General features: G+C 43.5%; 1 protein-coding gene across 5 annotated transcripts in view; it reads right to left on the reverse strand.

Annotated features, from left to right (window-relative positions):
- Positions 1-23,366, reverse strand: part of RIMKLB (ribosomal modification protein rimK like family member B) — a 266,672-nt gene that overhangs the window by 8,964 nt on the left and 234,342 nt on the right. For 3 of the 5 annotated variants that reach the window (XM_044419319.1, XM_044419318.1, XM_044419320.1), the window contains 2 exons: positions 14,535-14,738; positions 12,292-13,769 (listed from right to left, as the gene is read on the reverse strand). In XM_044419319.1, coding sequence (XP_044275254.1) covers positions 13,306-13,769; positions 14,535-14,738 — 668 coding nt within the window. In that variant the 3' untranslated portion in view covers positions 12,292-13,305. Of the gene's footprint in view, positions 1-4,802; positions 4,990-6,605; positions 6,764-8,967; positions 9,141-12,291; positions 13,770-14,534; positions 14,739-23,366 lie in introns of those variants that run through there. The other 2 variants (XR_006413664.1, XR_006413663.1) reach the window with 2 other exon arrangements.

Raw genomic sequence — 23,366 nt, forward strand, 5'->3', positions numbered from 1 at the left:
GCCTCGCTGAACCTGGGAGCAGCTGCTCGATGGAGGAGGTGGTCTGCCCACAGAAGGCCGTGGCGGAGGTGCAGGAGCCATGGCCTTCTATGGGCAAGCTGCTGCCATCAAGCGGCTGCCATGCTTCTTCCCTCTGCGGCGGGGAGAGGTGGGAGGTGCCCCGCTTGGCCAGCCGTGGCCCCGTCCTGAAAGCAGCCCTTACCTTCCTCCTTGTGGCTTTCTCCTGGCCTGGGGAGCCAACCCCGTGCTCGCCTCTCTGGTCTCCCACTCCCTCGGAACTGGGGCGGTAGCGAGGACCATAATTTCCATCATGCCCAACCAGCATGGCCAATGGAAGTTGTAGTCCAACTCATCTGGACAGTACCAGTTTTGGCAAAGTTGCACTTGAAATATGGTAGTCCTTATCTCTGCATCCAAATACAGCCATTGTGAATTGTGCGAATTGTTCTGGGCTGATTTGCTTCAAATACTAAGAGTGGCATTAACAGTATTTATCCTTAGTATTTTTGCTTCATTCTTTGTAAATGCCAGTTGTAGTCATCAGCAGCATTATGCAAAATACTGTATTCAGTGCCTTGGTTGTGTTGTAGCTATGTCTCTTCAATGTGGACATGCTCTTCCCCACCTCATCTTGGGCTTCTGCTGCACCCCGAGGGAGCGGAGGAAACATTTTAAAATTATTTTTAAATTCTAATTAATTTTTTAATGTACAGTGTGCATAGGAATTTGTTCATATTTTTTTCAAACTATAGTCCGCCCCCTCAACAGTCTGAGGGACAGTGAGCTGGCCCCATTTAAAAAGTTTGAGGACCCCTGATCAAGACCAACAAGTCCCCCTCTTGCAGGAGAGAGAGGATACTCTCCAGGGTGATGATCTGAAACATCCTTGCTGTGACAAACCAACTGATGCCTCTGAGGTCCAGAATCAGTCTGAGTTCTCCATCTCACTTCAGTACTGTGTTGTACTGAGAGTAGAAGCCTCAGGTGATATCAGAATGAATTCTCTCTGAGGCCCCTTTGGACAGTAGTGCATCAACCTTTGAGAGGCAGGATGGGGTCAAACTCAATATTGTAGCTTCTTCCACTATAGATAGGACCCACAAATTGGATGTTATCGCTTCCCCTGCAGGGAGGAATCAGGTGAGACACCTGTCAAATGTAGTGTGGTGGGAAGTGGGAGGAGTGGGGCCCACCAGTGGGAGCAGTCAATGCTGTTTGCATATGCAATCTGCATACCTGCCTAAAGTGGGCATTGGAATTGCACCACTTCTGCTGGTGCCTCGGGGCGGGGAGGGAGTGCTTTTGATGTAGGCCCTTTCCTTGCTGTTCGAGATATGGAGCCCCAGGACACTTACATGGCCTTGTTGCTGGCTATGAGAATGCCATGCACGGTTATGTTAATGTAGCATTTTATATAGAGCCCATCCATTCGTCTGTTTATGCACTGAAGTCCATCCACTTGTCTGCTTATGCTTTTCATCAGTTTGCAGATCAAATCCACATATGATACTAAAATAGGGGCAGTGGCCACAACTGAGGAACAGGTACTCAGGATTCAGAAAGATCTGGACACACTATGGAAGTGGGTGGAGGACAACAGGATGGCGTTCAATGCAGGTAAGTGCAAGGTCTTGCACTTGGGGCATAGCAATGGATGTCGTAAGTACAGGTCAATGGACAAGTGGCTGGAGAGCAGCACTTGTGAAAGGAATCTCAGGGTTCTGGTTGACTGCAGGCTAAACATGAGTCAGCAATGTGATGCAGTGGTCAAGAGGGCAAATGCCACCCTTGGATTCATAGCCAGAAGTGTGGCTTCTAGATTGAGAGAAGTATTGCTGCCACTCTATACAATTCTGGTGCTCCTGCAAGTGGAGTATTGTGTTCAGTTCTGGGCTCCACATTAATGAAGGATATAACCAGGTTAGAGCCAGTGCAGCATAGGGCCACAAGGATGGTGGCCAGATTGCAGGGAAAGCCGTATGAGGTGAGACTGAAGGAGCTGGGTCTTTTCAGCCTGGAGGAGACTTAGAGGGGATCTTTTGGCAACATAAAGGTACATGGGGGGTACCACACGGAAGTGGGTAGATACCTGTTTTCCACTGTGGAGGAGGGCAGGACATATTCCAATGGAGTAAAGCTCAGGGAACCAAGGTTCAATTTGGGTGGCAGGAAGTACTTCCTGACAATTAGGACCCCGAGGGTATGAAATGGGCTTCCATGGGTGATGGCTGAAGCCCCATCGGTGAGGGTGTTCAAGGATAGGCTGGACATGCACATGGTAGGCATGTCATGAGTGGAGCAGGCTGGAGCCAGGGGTCAGACTAGATGGCCTGGGAGACCCCTTTTGACTCATTGTTTCTATGAAGAGGCCTTCCCTGTCATAATGTGGGGTCCTTAAGGTGGGGCTGGATCTCTTGCAGAAATCCTGTGGAATGCAGCCAGACCTGGCAGCAGATGACCATGGGACTTAACATGGCCTTGGTGTTGCAGTCAATGAGGTGTCTTGCCACAGTGATCTCCTAGTGGGCAAGCTTTGAGTACTCTGCCTGGTTAGGTCCCTGTAGTCATGAGGCAGCTGTTCACACACAACACCAACCTTGTCCCATAGGAGCCAGGGATATCAGGCCAGAGTGGCCTTGTACTTAGAGACAGAAAGCCTATGTGTTGAGGCTGTGTAGTCTCCCCTTGCCATCCCATCCAGAAGGCAGGTCGCCTGGTCCACTGGCACCATGTGCTCACTCTGTGAGGTCCCTTGCACAGACCTGACTATAACTCAGTTGGAATTTGCTTGTTTGAGATCCTTTTCCGATACTCTGTGTATGTGTGCGCACGTGCATACTGTGTAAAATTTTCAACTTTTTGGGCATGGCTTGTGCAGCAGAGGGAGCCTTCCATAACTGATGGTTCGCAGCAGGGTGGGTGAGAACGGTATTGACATTGGTGTCGAGTCCTCTCTCTACAGGATGTGAAAGACCAGATCAGTAATTTGGTCCTGCTGTTGCTCGTTCTTGAGCCCAAGGGAGATGGTCATTCAGCAGATCTGCTCCAAAAAGGGATCCCTCTCTTCTGAGGGGGATGGCAGGTCCTGTGATGCCATGGCCATGTCTGGTGATGAGGTGGATGGGGCCAGTGACATTATCAACTCTGGCTCAGAGACATAACTCTCCAGGACAGACAAGGGAGATTATGTCCTTGATTAGAGAGGGTCAAGTGGAGGACAACAAAAATGATCCAGGGTTTGGAAACACTGCTCTACGAGGAGACTGAGAGAAATGTGCACGTTCAGCCTTGAGAAGAGAAAACTGAGTGGGGACATGATATCCCTCGGTAAGTACTTCAAAGGCTGTCACGAAGAGGAAGGTCATGATCTCTTTTTGCGGATGACAGAGTGTAGGACATGGAATAATCGATTCAAGTTGCAGCAACCCTGATTCAGGCTGGACATCAGGAAGAGCTTCCTCACTGTCAGAACAATACAACAGTGGAACCAGCTGCATAAAGAGATGCTGGGCTCTCCCACACTGGAGACATTCAAAGAGAAAAAGGACAGCCCTCTGAGTGGGATGGTGCAACATGGTGTCCTGCAACAGCTTGGACTTGATGGCCTTCATGGCCCCTTCAAACTCTATTATTTTATGATTCTATGATCTCTGGGATCTTGACATGGTGCATGCTGGTTATTGGCATCAACTTTGTACTGAAGACTGGTGTCTAGTTGGAAATGGGGCCTTGTGTCAATTCAGTATTGAGTCCTTGTGCCACTGCAATATCAAGGCCTTGTCTCAGTGTTGAGGATATTAGTCTGGTATCAATGTCTTGTTACTGATGAGTACCAAAGTATGGTGCAGAGAGCCCCAGCCATTGTAATGTGAAGCTCTGGAGCCTGCTCAGGAGTGATGTGGTGGCAGCAATCAATTAGAGGTCCAGTCCCAATCAATGAGGGGAGAGTAGGATCTGTCCCAATGTTCCCAGTTGCCAACAGTGGCATCAATGCTCTGGCAAGGCGTGGATAGATTGTCTTGGTGTTGAGCCAGTCTCTGAGGGCAGTAGCATCAGTCTTGGCAGGGTGCGAGCAGATCACCTCAATGTTGAGCTTGTCTTGGAAGGTAGTGTTAGTTCCTAATAGTGTGTTGATCACCTTGATGCTGATACTTGGGACAGCAGGCAGGCAGTTTCCCTTTTGATGCCAATGTGGCACAAGCTGGGTCATCCCTCAATGCCGGGGATTGTGACTGGTTGGAGGGTGAACCCAAGCAAATCCTCAGGGTTGAGGGTTGACAGGGACTGTCACAGTGCCTCCTTATTTTTTTGGCGGCAGCAGGAGTGGGGGGCATTTGGTCACCTTCCTAGCCAAGCTAGTCATCAGCAGGATTATGCAAAATACTGTATTTAGTGCCTTGGTTATGTCCCTTGAATATGGACATGCTCTTACCCACCTCATCTTGGGCTTCTGCTGCACCCTGAGGGAGCGGAGCAAACATTTTAAAATTATTTTTTAAATTTTAATTAATTTTTAATGTGCAGTGTGCATAGGCATTTCTTCATATTTTTTTCAAACTATAGTCTGGCCCCCCAACAGTCTGAGGGACAGTGAACTGGCCCCCTGTTGAAAAAGTTTGAGGACCCCTGTTCTATTTCATCATCCCAAGCTCCCTGGAATGTGTGTCTTCGCATTCCAACAGAGCAAAATTCAGGGAACCAAGATTCAAGGTGGATGCCAGGAAATACTTCCTGATGGTTAGGACTACTAGGGCATGGAATAGGCTTCCACGGGAGATGGTTTAAGCCCCACCAGTGAGGGTGTTTAAGGATAGCCTGGACATGCACATGGTAGGCATATCATGAGTGGAGCCGGCTAGAGCCAGGGGTCAGACTAGATGGCCTGGGAGACCCCTTCTGACTCACTCTGTTTCTGTTTCCATTTGTCAACAAGAAACTGTTCTCATTTGCTTCTTTTACACTGAACCACTGCTTCATACATTTTATATTCTGAAAAAACAGGAAGGAAAAAACAAAAATCACAGAGATCAAAAATGGAAAAAAAATATTATTTGACAATGCTCTATCAGCATAATATAAAAATTTCTCTCTTGTATCAGCTCCATCTTCATTGCTTTAAAGGGAGTAGGGCTTATGGATAATTCTATGTGCCTTTCCTACAACTTGGAAGGAAAGAATGCCTCACCCCCCACCTGTGGCTGAGCCACCCTCACTTTCCAAATGTGGATAAGACAGAGGTAGACGATCCTCCCCTAAAAAATGGCCAAGAAACTCTAAAAAAGAGTATCCCCTCAATTCTCCCCCGTTCCAAGCAGGACTCCTGGGGGAGGTTGTGGGTACTAGGAAGCCCCAATTATCCCCATTGTTGTGTAATTTACCCTGAGAAAAACCCAGCGGAAGGGCACAAAAACTGTGATTTAATGGAACAAGTCTGCCTACACGTATGGGATTTTCCCCAAGTTTTGAAGCACCTCTCTTCCACCGGCAGGGTGGTGGGGAGGAGCCTTTCTCAGCTGTCCTCAAGTGCTACTTTGGGTGCCTGGGAAAGATGGTCACTTATCAGTCCCCTGGCTGGAATACCATGTCTTTCTACCATTCTCACCAAGGGGGTCTCTGACTTTTTTTAATTGAAACATGGTTTATTTTATTGTCTGGGTTTTAAGTACATTAGCCACAATGAGTTGATTAAGCCCTACTATAAGCCATGGCTAGTTGGAGTAGCTTATATGCCATTCCAGAACTACCCTGTGCGGATGAATGCTGAGTTCAGACAACACACAAAACCAGTATGCCTTAAATTACCATGACTTGATGTGTTGTGCAAACTCAGTCATCATGTACAGTAAAGTAAACCTGTATTTATGTTTTATGAATATCTTGTTCTAGGCTACCTTATTTTTCAAAAAGTCACTAATAAAATGGTTGCCACTGAAAGCCTTGTCCTTGTAAGCATATTCACATTCCTATACAATTCCTTTCCTAAAATATAGCAGATCACTTTGCTTTTCAGTACCACAGATTTTACCCTACTTTCTTTCAGGCATGCAAAGAACCCTTGGAGAGGCGTGGGCACCTTGTTCTAACTATATGCAAGTCAAGTTCACATATGTGGTGGTACCAGGAAATTACTTCCATTGAATGATATTTTGTAGAAGTGGAACTATGGGATGGATGCTAGTGATTCCTGCAATCACAGCACCATTCATCTACATGAAAACTATTCTTCTTTCACACAAAACTTTTCAGTTGGTAGATCATATTCACAGAAAATCTGTGAAATATTTATATTGAGCTGTGCATTCATATTCCGTAGTGCATAATTCCCAGATTAACTGTGATGTGGCAGTTTAGTAGCAACAAAAATGAGCAAATACACATTAAAAAATTATTTAGTGTAAATTGTTTCAACAGTTATAACCAATTTTCAGTAAGCTTCCATGGGGATCTCAAAGGAAGTTTTTGTAAAAATTTGTAAGGAAAACGTGAAAGACCAAGGAAATGTTACTATGATTCAAGATGACAAACAGTTGCTTCTCATTTTGCTGAAAGTTTCCTTTAAAACATCCAATTATGGTGGACAAGAATTGACCAAGAGTCAGACTCACCATGCAGATTGACAAGTCAGGGAAGTTGCATTTCATCTTTGCACGTTACATCAGCTAAAGTTTTGGGATCCATCTCTCACCACATGGCAGCATTCTCAGTTCACAGGTGCCATCTGCATTAGTTCCTTCTTCGACTGCCACCTACCAGTTTTATTACTCTGTTGCAGCACAAGGGTATATAGAGAAGTTCTTGTTCAGCTCACAGAAAAATCATACAATGGGGATCCTTTTAAGGCACCAAGGTGTAACTGAAGCATCCCCCCCACATTTTCCCAGCTACCCTTCACAAAAGCACTGGGCAGAAGAAACCTCAGTAGCAGGCTCTGGAAGCCACTCCTGCAAATGGAGGTATTTAGATAAAGGACAGATTAAAAAGAGATGCTAATGCCACCAGCTGCTGCACTTGCAACTCCCATTATTTCAAAAGGAGGGAACATGCACCAGTACTGGGTTGGACTCAGCTACTTCCTATTTAATGTAGTACCCTCTCTTCTACTGGGATATTTAATTCTTTCCACTAGCATATTGCTAGTTGAAGATCTGAAATACACAGACAAACACTACAAAACAAAAAATGTTTCCTGAAAAAGACAATACCAGCACTGTGCAAAATGTTTGCCCATGAGCACTGTCTTTATAAGGACAAAGCATTCTTAAAAAGAAAAAACACTTGTTTTTACCATTGTTGGGCACTGTTCACAACCACTGTGCCCCAAGAACCTACCACTTTCCTCCCTCTCCCTTTGATCTCCACCCTGGAATGCTGTCAGCTAACCAGTGAGCATAACATCACCATGGACAATCCCAGTCAGAGGCAGTGCTTCATTCACATGGGTGAATCTAACCAGAACAGAGCGTATTTTATTCACATTATGTTTGTTTTGATTTCTCCTTTTCTCATCAAGTGCTGTTTATAGGAAATCCCATGTTTAAATCCTGTTTTTTTTTTTTTCCTTTCAAGGATCTCAAGGCAGCTTACATAATTTTCTTCCTCCTGTGAGGTAGGTTGGGCTGAGAGTTTGTGACTGGCCCAAATCAGCTAGTGTGCTCCATGGCTGAGTGGGGATTAGAACCCAGCTTACCTGAGTCCCAGTCCTGTGCATTTAGCCACTACACCACACTGACTCTTGATCATCACCTTCCTTAAACTGTAACTTTACAAGGGCTTTGCCAACTTAAAATAAGTAATATGTAGCATTGGTTCTTCTCTTTAGTCTACTGGTAAGTCAAAAGAGGAATTGTATTGCTCTCCATCATGCTATGGCAATGTGCCTAAAAACCACACTGAAGCAGCAGCCTCTGCATACAAGGGAATAAGCCTTGCCAGTGATGAAGAAATTAGCATTATGAAAATGAAGAGCGGTAAAAATAATATACATTATCTTTCCTAAAGCCACATTCTGCACTTAGTGTACACAATCAGAAGACTATGGTTCTATTTACAGTATATGTCATACATGTGTTTAAACTGGCAGAGAACTATTTTTCTCAAGCTGGAGTGTACACAGAATAATGATTGTTGGACACAACAACATCTGAGGGAAATTATTACTGTGCTGCACTATATACTGTAAAGCTGATTTGAGGGAATATTCATATGAAGCATTTAGTTCTTCCTGCTTGACATTTCCTCCAATTTTGAATGCACTGTTGCAGTTGCACTTTCATACAGACCTTGAGTTGTCAATAACTTGCTTACAAAGTATTCCAATCTTATTCTAATTACCATGTATTACTGAAATGGGAATGATGCTGAACAGCACATACTAAAAAATCTTGAAATATGTTCACTTCAAAATCTTTCACCAAGAATACCATCATTCTCCACCCCTATGATAGGAAATAATTTATATGCATATATAGCTTTTTATACCAATTTTTCATACCTGTTATTAATTGATACTAATTTGTTTTGGGACTGTGCCCCTGGAAAGCATGAAAGCCCTGTAAAAATTTCATCCAGTTGTATATTGCAATGGGGGAGGGGGAGAGTGAGAAGAAAATAACAGGTACATGGGTAGGCAAAAGCAGTAGATTATATGGAATTGCACACCATCCCATCATCATTTCAGAAAGTGCAAGTTGTTTAAACTTGCCATGATCCAATTGGAACTTAAAAGTCCTCAAAAGGGTTATTAAAATATGGCTCTAATAAGCCAAGCCAAGCCAAGCCAAGCCAAGCCAAGCCAAGCCAAGCCAAGCCAAGCCAGATGGGTGAATGGCTAGTTAGACAGACAGGTAGACAGAGCTCCGTGTGCGTACAAAACCATTCTTTCAAAAAGGGAGCTATATTAAGACAAGAGGAGAATAGAAAAGAAAGTGATGCTAGCAAATATGGGATTGTCAAAGAGTTGAAAGTTACCTGACAACAGGTCGGTACTGGATGCCACCAAACTGCTGCATTTACTGTTTTACCACAGGGGGGGGGGAGGTTTAGGAAGGAACATTCTCAAGGATTTTTCACAAGCTCTCTCTCTTGTCAGCAGAAAGGGGAGAAGGGAAGTTTTTCTCTGGATTGTGAGACTTTTTTGGCTCCTGAAAAGTTTTGCAAAGAACAGTAAGAAATTGTGAACTGTTAGAAACTTAAGGGAAAAAGTAATAGATGTGTATTTACTGTAGAATAGTATCCATTATGAATTACAAAATCCCACCCCAAATCATCAATTTATTGACAGTATATTATGTAAATAAAAGACATTCAACTGAAAACTGTAATGAGGGGTATAGAAATTTTCAACAATGGTCCATATCACTATCAGAACATCCCAGAAATCGCCCTCCAAGTTCAGAAAGACTCAAATAAACAAAAAAGAGAGTGGGGGGAGGGGAGAGATAGATAGACAGATAGATAGAGAGAGACAGAGAGAGAGAGAGAGAGAACACGAAAGGGAAAAGGTAGCATTTTGTTATAAATTCTACAATACTTTAGACATTCCTAGAACAGTGAAAAATTAAAAATAAAAGAGACAGTAGCAGCAGAGGTTACCTGTCCGAGCACCTACAATTCCATAGAGAGAACAGGAGTGGGTCGTGAGTCTCACACCAGCCAAATAGCTCATAAACCTTCTCAAAAAGAGTGAGCCATGAGAAAGAATTGTACATACTGATACATGTCACAAAGTTAAGCCCTCACATATTGAACCAATAGGGCTTTGCTTTTCTAAACTTGGAGGCTTATGCGAAGTTTATTTATTCCATTTCCATTTGAGTCTGGCAACTGTTCAGTGCACACCTCTAGCAGTGTCTTTTCATTTTTACAAGCATTGCAGGTCCAGAATGTAGCAAGGACTTCTGTATGACGTGGTGCTGGTCAAAGTCACTAGGGTAGATCGCACAGCTTGGAAGTTGCGTATAACCCAACTACAACAAAAGCAGTCCTGCATTGTCCTTCTATTATATATGACTGATTATCTATCACAATGCTCCAGAATGAGACAGTTTATAAATCTAATAATACATTAAATCATTAAAAATCTGAAAACATACAAAGCTAGAAAATCAACCTTCAATTCTATACAATATAAAAATATATAAATGTAACAATTGGATCTGCAAAATTTGCAATATGTAAATATAAAAAATACAAACAAAGTACATAGAACTTCACTGAGCTCTCCCCTCACCCACCCCCATGAGCAATTATTTTCATTTAATGCTGTGTTCCATCCTTACCTATGCTGACACCATGGTATCTGTCTTACCAAGTGTTCAGTGTAGCATAGTTTCAAACTATGCTAACTAGTGTGAATGGTCATAATGTACTTAGTTAACCCAACATTCTTCAGGAAAAATGCAACATTTAGCACAAACCTCTGTGGAAGCTACACTGTAGTTATTAAGAGCTTAATTCATTTTACCTATGATATGTGAAAATGTTTTAACGTTTTCCTGGTGCAACTGTAATAAAAACCTATTATCCTAGGTTTTTTAAGTAGAATTTTTGTGAGATTTTGCTAAGCAATGTCAGATTTTGCTTAAAATTGTGTGAGGCTCTTCTTTTCCCCCAAATTATCCAGTCTCTTCTCCAATTCTCCCATACAAGCACAATGTACCCATGACCATCTCAAAACATTAAGCCACAAACAAAAGTATAGACAGCTCTTGATGTTTTATGTGTATCAGAGAAAAGTGTTCCACTGTATTTAAATGGCTGAAAATTGGGCCTAGGAATTTGAAAAAAAAAAAGTGTGATATAAAAAAATACAGTTGTCACAATCTGTTCTTGCAACGTAGGAACTCAATACTCTCCATATCAGAACCATCACAGAGTTACCAGCTCCTTCATGAACTCAACTTTACTCCTTGTGAGTTGTGCAGTTTCTAAAGATCCTATCAGCTAACAGAAGACTAATTCTTTGATCATATTCCTGAAGATGATTGGTGTTTTCAGGTGTATCATGAAAAAAATACCCAACAGGGTTTCAGCATATTTTAGAAGATGTACATTTAGTTGGCAGAGGTTTGAAGAACTGGCAAGGAATAATAATTTTCAAAAGCCATGGGTGCTTGATTTTTTAAAATGAAACCCTTTGCATTTTTCTTTACAACCTGAGCAGTCTGAAAGGTTGCTATTTGTTTCAAGAGCTAATGCCAACAGTCAACCTTCCATTTGGTTTTAATAATAGCAGCAATAGTAGTAATATTTAATTCTCAAAGAAGGTCATGATTACATTTAAAAAACCAAAACAAAAACTGTACAAACAGGGATGAAATTGTCATGAAAGTAGGTTAACACCTTTCTATTTATTGCCTCCTGACACCTGTCTATGCAGTGTCCATAACTTTTGTATTTAAAAGGTCCAAATAAACAGCCAAGTGAAGAAGACAGGCTAGAGGAACAAAGTTCAGTGCCTCAGAAGGGATATGCTTCTTTGAATCATTCAAATAAAATTAGCCTAACACACTTAAGCTGCCTGCCCCCCAAACATTTTCTATAAACCATCTTTCTGTTACAAATGCTTTAGTTTGAGATGTCCCTGGCCATTGTTTTTATTTAGTTTTTGTATGTATGCTTGTCTCTGTGTGTGCACATGTGTTTGTATGTAATTTCAGTGTTGCATACACCCCAAACAAAACAAATAAGTGAGAAATGGGTGAGGAGGAGGAAGAGGAGGCCATTAAAACAGATCCAAAGCTGCTCTTTTGGTTCTTTTATCAAATTTAATAAGAAAATGCACAGCCAGAAGTATCAGGGTTGGGTAGGAGTTGGGAGAGGAGATCATCAGGCATTCCGGAAAAAAGAGTGACAAACAGGACAGACAAAACCAATGTCAAAACAAAGCAAAATACAGACACATACACAGGGGCCTGAGATCCACACACTGGTGGCCTTAAATCATATTCCCATTCTGGCTGGGCCATACTGGTAAAGTGTTCTGTATTGTTTCCCAAAAACAAAATCTGTTTGTTTCTCTTCAGGATTTAGCCTTAAAAAGTCAAGTGACTTTAGATTTTAAATGTCTTCTATAAATAAAAGTTACTACTAATAATAGTAACATATTAAGTTCACTCCAAAGTAGTTTTGAAATTTGCATCCATTTCAACCTTCCTCCACACCCCTCCCACATTTTTCTAGGTAACAGATTTTTAAGAAGTGTCTGGATGTTGTTGTTAAAGTGGTGAAGTTAAACAGTATGTGTATTTTCAAGTTTGGCCCCTGTTAAAGATGCAGGCATGGAGAAGGAAGTGTTGGACGAGCATGTATTGAAAATGAAGTATTAGCATAGCAAAAATTTTGTAAAAATGACTAAAACACTAACAAATACAAGTCAATGCACATTTGTTTTAAACTAGTGTTATTCTTTTTCACACTGGGTTAAACATTATTTTGTACACCAGAAGTTAACAGTGCTGTTTATCTTTGCCTTTTCTGCAAAAGGAAACATGCCACTTCTGCCAGCAAAGAGCAATAATGAAATTTATACACTTCTTCACTACCACCACCAACTCAGGATTTAAAATTATTATTAAAATCCACACATACACTAAAACCTGTTTCCCAAGGAAAGTTGCTTTTAATATAAATGCATGGACATGAACCCATCTAGTAATACTGAAATGGCAGAAGTTGCATGTTTGTTTCAAAAGCTTATACTGAACAAATGTTGCATCCTGGTAAGTTGACCTTGCGAGACCATTATGGGCTGTCTGTCAGGGATGCAAGTTCACAGATCTTATTAGTGTTAGATGGGAAGGGCTGTATTTAGAATCTCTGAATGAAACAAATTGGCTGACCTAATTTCTTTCAGTTCCTACAGGATATAAAGCAAAGGGCATTAAAGTAACCAATTGGGATGAGCACCAGTGAGGTGAGGGGATGGTTGCAGATCTATAAGTTCACAGCTGTTTGGGAAAGGTAAACTTTTCAAAATTGAAACACATGCTCTGCGATATATTTAAATATCACAGTGGCATCCCTAACAGAAATAAAAAGTGTTCACGTTTCCCCTGCCACACTCCCCAAAAATGCAGATTTTTAATTGAGTATTCCCAACTGAAAAGTGGCTGTCAAAAATACCAACTAAACATATGTTTTGCAATATTAATATGTAGCAAAAGCAGCATTTATAGAACATGCGTATTTGATCCCCAAGCTAAAACCCTTCCCCTCACCTCCATTAGCTGCTTCTGATAAACAGCACTACAAGTTGGTTGTTTAAAAATGTACAGGAAAATCAGTCATATTTATTTACATGTGGCCTCACTCCACCAGGAGCTTAATCTCATTGGCTATTAGCTGGTTCATATTGAATATACCCCCCGGGAGCTTGGTGAGCAACTCTCTCTCTGTGGTTTCAGGGTCGCTGTCGACAGAGCTGGAGCTGGCACTCATATTGTCGACAGTGGCGCTAGCTGGAGGGCCCAGCTCTGGCTCGCTAGTCTCGCTAGCCGTGGATACCACAGAGAGCAAGGACATGCGTCGTGTCAAGCGACCGGGGGGAAGAAGGGAAGCAGCATAGTCTGCTATGATCCCAGCTACATCTAGATTACAAGCCTTGTCAAAGGCAATGAAACCTACATTTGCATTGGCCTCACAGACGTAGAACGAGCCATCATCCTTCATCAGCAGGTCGATGCCACATACATCCATCCCCAAGATGTTAGACACCTGGATTGCCAGCTGTTTGCCTTGTTCACTCAGTGAGCACATCATGCCTATGCCACCTGGCAAAAGAAGGAAGAATACAGTTTAGAATGTGGCTTTGTTCCAGTTTAGCTACTTGGATTTAGAAGGGCTACACATTCTCTGGCTATGGATTATCTATTAAAGCTCATGGGCCAGACTGGTAGAGCTGTGTGAGTTCTCAGTACTGAGTAAGATCGTGCTGTCAGGGCTGGCCACTGGGAAATGTTTAGAGCAGTTTGTACTGAAAGGATGAACTCCACCAGAATGACAGAGAAATCTGACTGCTCATGTTTAAAAGATTATAGAAAAGCTCATGTTTGTGTGTGGGGGCAAGATATCTGACAGACACTGCAGATATTTTGATATACTTTTTAATATATCTATATATCAGAAAACAGAATATGGTGGTCATTTAAAGCAGGCACAGCTTATAGATACCATAAATGGTTTTGCAGCCTGTTGCTAATAATTTAATCATCATTATCTGACAGCTGCATTTACACAGCCCTAAAAAGTGACTATAGAAACAATGTTGAGCAAATGTAACCTGACAGCAGACCACTAGACTACATTTTAAATACCTTTACCATTCCATTTCTTTCTAACTAGGCAATACCCCTTATTACAAAAATCTAATCATTAATTTCCTTATTAATGCCCCTTATTTAAAAAATCTTACCTTTAATTAATGTGAATTATTTATAACCTCATTCTGCATGAAACATCTTTTACTTATATTAGGCTTAAACTCTCCCTTTGTGGGCATTAAATCCAACCAAGGATATGCACACTTTGATTCTTACCAAGTGAGCAATTGCTCTGCATTCTACCATCTGTTGAACAGCGCAACATAGTTCCCACTACACGGCCTCCCACCACGATCACACGCACATCTTTGCCATGGGACTCCTGGATATACTTTTGGAATACATAAGGTGCCTCGTGACGAATTAGGTGGCTCAAGTCTGCCAAATGGTGCTTGTCTCTTGCCAAAAACACGGCTTTACCTAAATTGAGAAAGCACAGAAGGTATAAAAGGTCAGGGATTTTTCTACATATTCCTAACATAGGGGGAAGGCAGCGTGTCTACATATCCTCAGTGTAAGTGCTGTAAAGGCTATCCAGCTACCACTGGTAAATAAATACAAACAAAAATGTCAAAGCACTGTGTACTTACACTGCTATAAAAATAGCAAAAAGTGTTTTACCTTAAAGTAAAGTTACATTGTCCATGGCTTACTCCAGTTCTCAATTCCCTCAGTATCCATCTGTCAGTATCCTTCAATCTTTGCCTGAACCATTCTGTGCTATTCTAGTAGTGCTAAAGTGCTTTGCAACAGGTTTTAGGTTCTCTAGACACTTAAAACAGAAGGCTGTACCAATCAAAGTCCAATGATGATGGAGAATCCAAGGTGCTGCATATGATTAATTGATGAACCAAAAATATTAGTCCCAAAAATCCTAATTAAGTGATAATTGCAAATTACAATAACTACTAAAAAACCAAATACAAAAATCCATTACAAAAATCAATTAAAGCCCCTGCTATATGCAAAATCTGTTATTTTAGTTATTAAAATACTAAACATTTTAGACATACATGAGAGAAGACTCATTACAAATATTAATCATAATTAGGAAAACATGGATCCAGGAAGGTGTCAACGCCTCTCGTTCCAGCTTCTTCAGACCCATCCTGAAGAAGGTGAACCTGGACCCAGAGATTGCCACCCATTATAGACCGGTGGCTAATAACCCATTCTTGGGGAAGGTGCTCAAGCAGATGGTGGCAGGACAACTCCAAACTCTCTTGGAGGAAACTATCTGGACACATTCCAGTCCAGTTTCAGGCCTGGTTTTGGGACTTGAACTGTCTTGGTCACCTTGAATGATGACCTATGCTGGGAGAGGGACAGGGGAAGTGTGTTCCTGTTGGTTCTCCTAGACACCTCAGTGGCTTTCAATACGATTGACCATGGTATCCTTCTGGATGGTATGGCTGAGTTGGGGATTAGAGGCACTGCTCTGAGGTGGTTCCACTCCTACTTGGCTGGTCAATTCAAGCAGGTTGCATACCTGTAACTGTCATTCTTTGAGTGGTCATCTGTGTATTCACACATATGGGTGCTGCACCTGCGCGGTGCTGCTCAGGAAGATTTCTCTAGCTAGGCCTAGAACATTCTGTGGGAGGCCCCCCCCCCCTTATATAAATAGACCAGTACTTGTCAGTTCCTAAGTATTTTACCACTATAAAATTAGGAGGTAAAAATTTTGGATGTGTATGTACCTATGAATGTAATTATACTTATTTCCACCAACAGTGGCAGAGTTAGCAGGTGGGTTGTGCAGGTGGGTTTTGTGAATACATTGAAGAACGACAGTTACAGGTATGCAACCTGCCTTTCTTCGTTATGGTCTCTGTGCATCACAAATATGGGTGATTGGCTAGCGTACCTCATATGGTGGTGGGAGGTGTTGGTACAATCACATTATAAGTTGGCATAGTTCAAGAATAAGGTTCTCATTTTATGTCCCACTGACCAGCCACTGCTGTATATTCAACAATAGTTCATGATTAAGAATGGTCAAGTCATCCAAATGTTCAGTCATTACTGTAGAATCAAGCCCATACAGCCCATGTAAAGGAACAGTTCTGTCTTACTGTGATGACTATGAAGGGTATTTACAGGTGGTCTCTATAGCTCACAGCAACTCTTGTTTGTATCAGCCATTAGCAGCCAATAGTCCAAATAAGGATATATTTGGATCCACCTGAGTTGGAGATGTGCACACTTCAGATCCATGCATTTGGTGAATACTCTCAGTGCCATGGAGAGACTGAATGGTGGGACCCTGAACTCCTATATGTTGGTATTGATTCAAAACTGAAGGAAGTGACAATAGTCCAGATAGATGTTTATGTGGAAGTTAGCATCTTTTAAATAGATGAATATGAACCAGAATCCTTTCTTTAGGACTGGCATTATACCCTAACGGGAAACCATTCAGAATTTTTTGGTTGAAATGAAATGATTCACTTCTTGCAGTTGACTACCATCTTTCTTAGGCATGGTGAAATACTGTGAGTAGAAACCCCGCTCAACCTCTGACGGGTGTACTGGACACATTGCACCTTTTGCTAGTAAGGTGACAATTTCCTCCATTAGGGTTGGAGAAGGAGGGGTAGTGCAAAGGGTTCCTAGAGGAGGCAGGGTCTCAAATGCAATTTTATAGGCATAATTTATGATGAAAAGTACCCACTGGTCAGTTTGCCAAATGGGAACATGGTGGCTCAGGAGGTCTCCAAACGGAGTCTAAACTATGGGGCTGGTTCGTGCAGACCATCAGCATTGTCTTTATCTGCTTCAGGTTGCCTCTTAGGTGGCTGGGGCTGAGAACCGTACCAACACAGCTGTCAGCCTCAGAACTGCCCCTATGAAGGGCGGTTAAAGGCATAACCTTGCTGTCAAGGAGCTTGGGATGGGTAGTGGGGAGCTCAGCTCCATGGCCACCTACATGCCCTTTGTTGCATTCCGATTCCCATTTGCCAAGCAGTGGTCTAAACCTTCTAGATTGTGTGAAGTCTTTTGTCCATGCACACGTGGAAAAGGCCATCTCCATAGAAAGGCATGAATTCAATCTATGAACACATCTCCTGGGGGATAGTGGATGCCTGAAGCCATGCATGTCAGTGGATGGCTACCACACTGATCAGAGCCTGAGAATCACAGTCCACATGATGATGGTACGCCATGGCAATCTGCTGTTTGGAGAGGTGAATGGCTTTGGCCAGGAAGGCTCTGGCCAGCTTCCTTTGTTGGTTCAGTAGGTATGCCACCAGGGTCTCCATTTTTTGCCATACGAAGACCTGGTACCTTGCCATAGTAGCCCTGTAAATTGATAATGCAGAGACCCAGGCCCATTGCTGAATATATGTGGTGCACCATCACATCCAATCTTTGATCCTCTCAGTCGGTGTGGTGTGCTCTCTATGCTGCTGTCCCTGGGTGGCCTCCATGATCATGGAATTTTGGTGGGGGTGGTGGAGTAGGAACAGAATGTCTGCCTCCCTTACCTGGTACATCTCCTTGAGCTGCCGGGAGGTTGGATGTTGCCGGCTGGGGATCTCCCATGTTTCCTTCGTAGCCTCAGAGAGCACTGGTATGAAGGGTACAGCAATCAGAACAGAGTTCTCCATCCAGATGATGTCATAGACCATGCCCTCCATCTGTTCCATTGTTTGTTGGACTGGAATGCCCAACAACTTCACCATCTGGAGGTCCTGTTCTGAAAAGTGACTCAGGCTCTCCTCTGGGGATCCCAGGCCTTAGGAGGAGACAACGTTATCTGGCGAGGTGGAGATGTGAAGGACTGTTGACTGCTAACAGGACCACCCAGCCAAAGCAGCAGTCTTTCCTTTCCCAAACATCACATTGGTAAATGTAGAAGGGTTGGAGCATGCCGCTGCTCTGCATAAGTCCTTCACCAGGATGCTAGCGTGTATTGCTGTTGATGTTGCCATCACTCTGGTAGACTGTGCTTTTGGCTATTGTGGGAGTTCCAGTCCGGCTAGCTGGTATGCTAGTTTTATGGCCTCCACTATCCAGTGGGCCAATCTTTGAGGTGTCACTACATTTGCTCTAGAGTGTTCTGCATATGACACAGTCTCTTCATTTTGCATATTAATTCAGTGTGCAAGTAGTAAAAAGCTAAGGTTCTAAGAACATCCAATGAATTAAGTGTTGTTTCCATTGGGACAGATGGTGTTAGGAAGAAAGCTGGTCCTGATTTAAATGGAAGGGGTACATCACTTTGGGTAAAAAGGAGTGGTCTGGTGGAAGCACTGCTTTGTCCTTGTGGAAGGTTAGGAACAGAGGGTCAAATCCAGAAGACACATTGTTCACCTGTCCTGTGTGTCAATGTAATGGCCACATTCCAGGACACCAGGAGGATGTCTGCTATAGACAATTTGAACGACGTCTTTGTTAGCACTTGGAACACTACTGATTGTGCCTGGATGCAGCCTATTGATCAGAATGGTGGAGCAATGTGGTGCAATCCTTTCAGGATCTTTCTGGTGAGAGGGTGAGTAAAGACTGTATAGCCCTCTGTAATTCCATGGAAAGAGAATATAGCCAAGTATATCCTGATTGACGCTGGTTTAAAGTTTTTTGCATGAAGGTGTCTGTGTGTGTGTGTGTACAAGATTCTCATCTATATAAGAAGGTGAGAATCTGGTGGATTGAGAATGTCCTAGGGGTGAACCTTTGCTGCTTTGTAAATTATTTATATTTTAGCCTCACACAAGTGCCTGGTATTTGGTTTAAGTGCTGCATTGAGGATCTGTTGAATTTCTGGTTGTACAGATGTTTCTTGACATACCAAGCAATCCTTCAGGCCATCAGTCACAGTGTCTCCATGTCAGGGTGGAGCACTTGTTTTCCACCCCAAGATATTATATCCATCCAGTGAGGCAGTTTCTGGTTGAACAGGAATAGGTGGTCTGTGAACCACAGTTGCTGTGGTCACCATGGTGTCAACAGGATGCAGTCTGTGTGAGCTCTCTGGATCTTGGCCACTACTTTTGTTTTAAGTGGAAAAGATGGGAAGATGTAGAGTTCTATTCTACTGTTGCAGGAATGCATCACTGAGATATCCATTGCCTGCCCCTGGCCTGGAGCAGTACCAGTTGCACACTGCATTGATTGATGTTACAAACAGATCTACAGAAGGATTCCCCCATGCTATGAATAGGTGTTTCAGGATGATGGGTTGAAATTCCCACTCCTGCTCAATGTTCTCCTGCTCAATCTGTCGGCTACATTTTTGTAGATCCCTGCCAGGTGGACAGTCATTCTTTGAGTGGTCATCCATGCAGTCATACACCAATGGGGCTTGGCGTGCAGTGTAGGCCTCATCCGGTGGAAACTTCCAGAGCTGGTTGCCATTGAGTGGGCAGAAGCAGGGACTGCCCTGCACCCCGAGTGGTACATAGGTGCAGCTCCCGTCTGTTCCCTCAATGCCTGAAGACCGCGCTGTCCCAGGTGTGCAAGGGATCTGAGCATCATATATGGAGAGGTGATCGTGCCCTGCCCTGGCTCATATGGGGTGGAAGCTGACAACAGCCAGCGGGGTGGAGGGTGGGTTGTGTGAATGCATGGATGACCACTTGAAGAACAACAGTTACAGGTAAGCAACCTGCCTTTCTTCTTTGTGGGTTCCATGCGAATCACACACCAATGGGGCGATTAGCAAGCTGGCCCTTCAGGAGGAGGGGGGGCTATCGTCACCACAATATAGAGGACAGCCCTTCCAAAGGCACAGTCCTGTCTGGCACGGACGTCTAGCTGGTAGTGGCGAACGAAGGTCAACGGTGTGAACCATGTCACTGCCTTGCAGATTTCCTGGAGAGGAGCTCTGGCCAGTAGAGCAGTGGATGTGGCCTGGGTGCACGTGGCTGTCTAGTCATCAGGATCTTGGCCATCTTGTGAGGGTGATGGTGTTAGACCCCATTTGGATAGTCTTTGGCTGGAGACAGCTTCCCCAGCTTTGGGGCCCTTGTAGCAAACGAAGAGGCGCTCTGAGTGGTGGTCTCAGTCCTGGACCTAGAGTAGGCAGGGGCCCTTCTACAGAGGGGTTGGGTGGGTGGAAGTGGGAGATGGCCGCTAGGTGAACCCTGACAGAAGAGTGAGAGATGCCCACTGCGAAGCGGGATTGCAGGTACTCCAGGATATGTTTATGGAGGCTAAGGAGGGGTCAAGGTCCTGTACTGCAGTGGAAGCCAAGAAGGTTTTCCACTTAGCCTCATAGGAGCGGCGCGTGGATGGTTTGAGGGTGGCCAATAGCACAGTGGTGAAAGCCTGAGGTAGGGAGTCATAGAGTTTTGTCAGGGGGGGTATTTTCAAGACTGTTGGTGCAGAGTCCTGAGGTCGGGGTGCAGGACCCTGCCCTAGTCTTGGGAGAGGAGAAAGGACCTGAAAGGCAGGTGGTAGAAGGTGTTCCCTGACAGGCAGGGGAAGAAAGGGAACACCTTCGTTGCCGCAATGATGGCCATGCTGCGTGTGGGGGTGGCCAGAGGCATGGGTGGCATTACCAGAGTGGTGGTGCCTGCCTGCTCCAATCCTGAATCAGCGGGGGTTGTGCCCAAGGGTGCTCCACTGGCCGGGGAAACTGGGTGATCCCGGGCTGGCTCCAATGCCACAGGGAGCGGCTCCCTCATAGCACAGCGCTTCCTTTTCTTTGCTGGTACCGGGGTGTTAGAGGGGCCTTCCCCTGGAGATGCTGCCCTCCTCCATGCCCTGGCAGGCTTAGAGAAATCCTCCCCAGGAGGGGCTATCTACTCCATGTAAGGGCACACTGCCATAAGGCCTGTTTAAGGCACGTGGCTCCTTGTTGGCACTTCTGCTTCTTAAAGGTCTGGCAATGGGTGAAGTCTCCATGATGTGCTCCTTGCCGAGGCAGAGGGGGCACTGAGGGTGCCCATTGTTGGCGTGCATCCTAGCTGCATAAGAGGTGCAGCAACGTGAAGTTGAATTGGCCATGCAGTCCCTTAAAAGGAGCAGGTGGGCGATTCAAGGAAGAGAGAAAACTGGAGAACGAGAGAGGTAGAAGAAAGAAAGCGGAGAGAAGCAGCAGCTTTCACTCCATGTAGTTAAAGAAGAAGGGTTTTTTTTAATAGAAGGAGAGAGAAATAAAAGAAAGAAAGAATGGCAAACCATTTAGGTTGGAGAGGTCCGATCCGGAGAGCAAAGCCCAGCATGGTCAAAAAGGAACTGAGGGAATGGGTGGAAGCTGCCGCCTATGTACCACTCAGGGCGCAGAGCGATCCCTGCTCCCACCCACTCAACGGAGACTAGCTCTGGAAGTTTCCACCGGATGAGGCCTACGCTGTGCGTCAAGCCCCACTGGTGTGTGATTTGCATGGAGACCACAAAGAAGAATCACAGTAATCAAACAGACTATACTTCACCATGCTTGCTGAATTCACACATAATAAGCAGTTTCCAGCATGACGTACTGTTAAGTGTGAATTCAACCAATAATTGGAGCTATAACACTCTCATGTCTTCACAACTTAAAGCAAGGATAGGCAATGTGGTTCCCCTGTACTTGCAAAGCACCCTGCTAATACCTGCAGATTGTAGCATTTTTATTTTAAAACTAAAAAGGTAGTGGCAGGGTCATTAGCCCCCAGTGTGCTTGTGAGCCTAACACAAAGACATTCCTTCAGAGACATTCTTAGAAAGTAATGAGAGCTGGCAACAAAAGATCAGCACAGAAGGATGGATGGAGAGATGGATGAAAGGGCAGATAGTGGGCCTGTTGAAACTAAAGGGAAAAAAAGTTGCCATTGGGTAAGTCTGAGTGCCTGGGAAGGTCAGTGGAGAACAACCTTGGGGATGGGGAAGGTCAGCAAAGGGGTTAGAAAAGCAAACAGCCAATAGGAAGCCAAGAAAGAGAAGGATGGGACAGCCAGGGACAAGGATGTATGCATGATGTGTGTATAAGGCAGTGGGAGAGAAACAGCTTAGGTATTATTTGAGGGGAAGGATTTTTTTTTTTTTTGAGATAATCAAAGGCTCTTTTTGAGCTATCAATTTGCAATGTATGTTTTTTGGTGTGTGTTGCTGAGAAATGTTATGGGAATGATGATTTTATCTTGGGGAAATACTTTTGGGGGAATTAATTTTAGAATAATTTATTTAGAGATTATGAGGAAAATGCTTGCTTTTCTATGGAATAAGAGTTTTGTTAGAGCAGAAAAGTGAAGGGTATTCAATGTTTTTCTTCTGTTCTTACCAGTTTGTCTTTTTATGAAATGGATGTTTCTTGCAGTAGTAAATGTGGTTGCCTTAACATTAGCTATTTTGTAATCCACCCCTCGTGGCAGTCATTCTGTGACAAAGCCCATGACACTTTCAAACATCCAATTATTGTTATTTTAGAGCTACAAGTTATACTTACATTTTTTCTTTACCTACAGGAGAATTACTTACTAGTTAATAGCTTTTAGTCAAAAAGATGGTAATATATGAGTAACCTAAAAAAAAGGCACACCTGCTCAAAATGCAACAATTCTATTTTAAGTTCTTTTTCAAAGTGATGCCATCTGTGAAATTCTGTCGCTCTACTTAAAGAAAGCAGAATTAAACATGAAACCTGTCTTTTGTAGATGTCTTTATAATATGATCACTTCATACTACCCTACAAAGAATTCTCATTATGGTTATGCCATTCCCTACAACTATTTCCATTTTAAGCTGCCTTAAATCAGCATTCCCAAACCTGGATACCTCCAGATGTTTTGGATCACATAACTCATCAGCTCCAGCCAGAATGGCCAATGGTTAGTTGTAATCAGATAGGCAGTGCAGTCCAAAACATATAGCGTACCCTTTATTGCTTAGATGCTGCCAGTTGCATGGAAAAATCAAGTGAAACACCATTAATTTATTTGAATTCAATGTATGGCTGTAAAATGATGGATATATCACCCACATCAACAAACTGAAAGGATGGCAATAAAAAAAGGAAGAAAAAGCATATTCATAGTGGTGGTGGGGGGAGTCTGGAGAGGTTGCAGTTACAGAAATTACAAGGTGACCCACTCAATTGAACCTTGAGCAATATTACTG

Source organism: Varanus komodoensis, unplaced genomic scaffold, assembly GCF_004798865.1.
Source record: "Varanus komodoensis strain SLA01 unplaced genomic scaffold, ASM479886v1 scaffold101, whole genome shotgun sequence".
Classification (NCBI taxonomy): domain Eukaryota; kingdom Metazoa; phylum Chordata; class Lepidosauria; order Squamata; family Varanidae; genus Varanus; species Varanus komodoensis.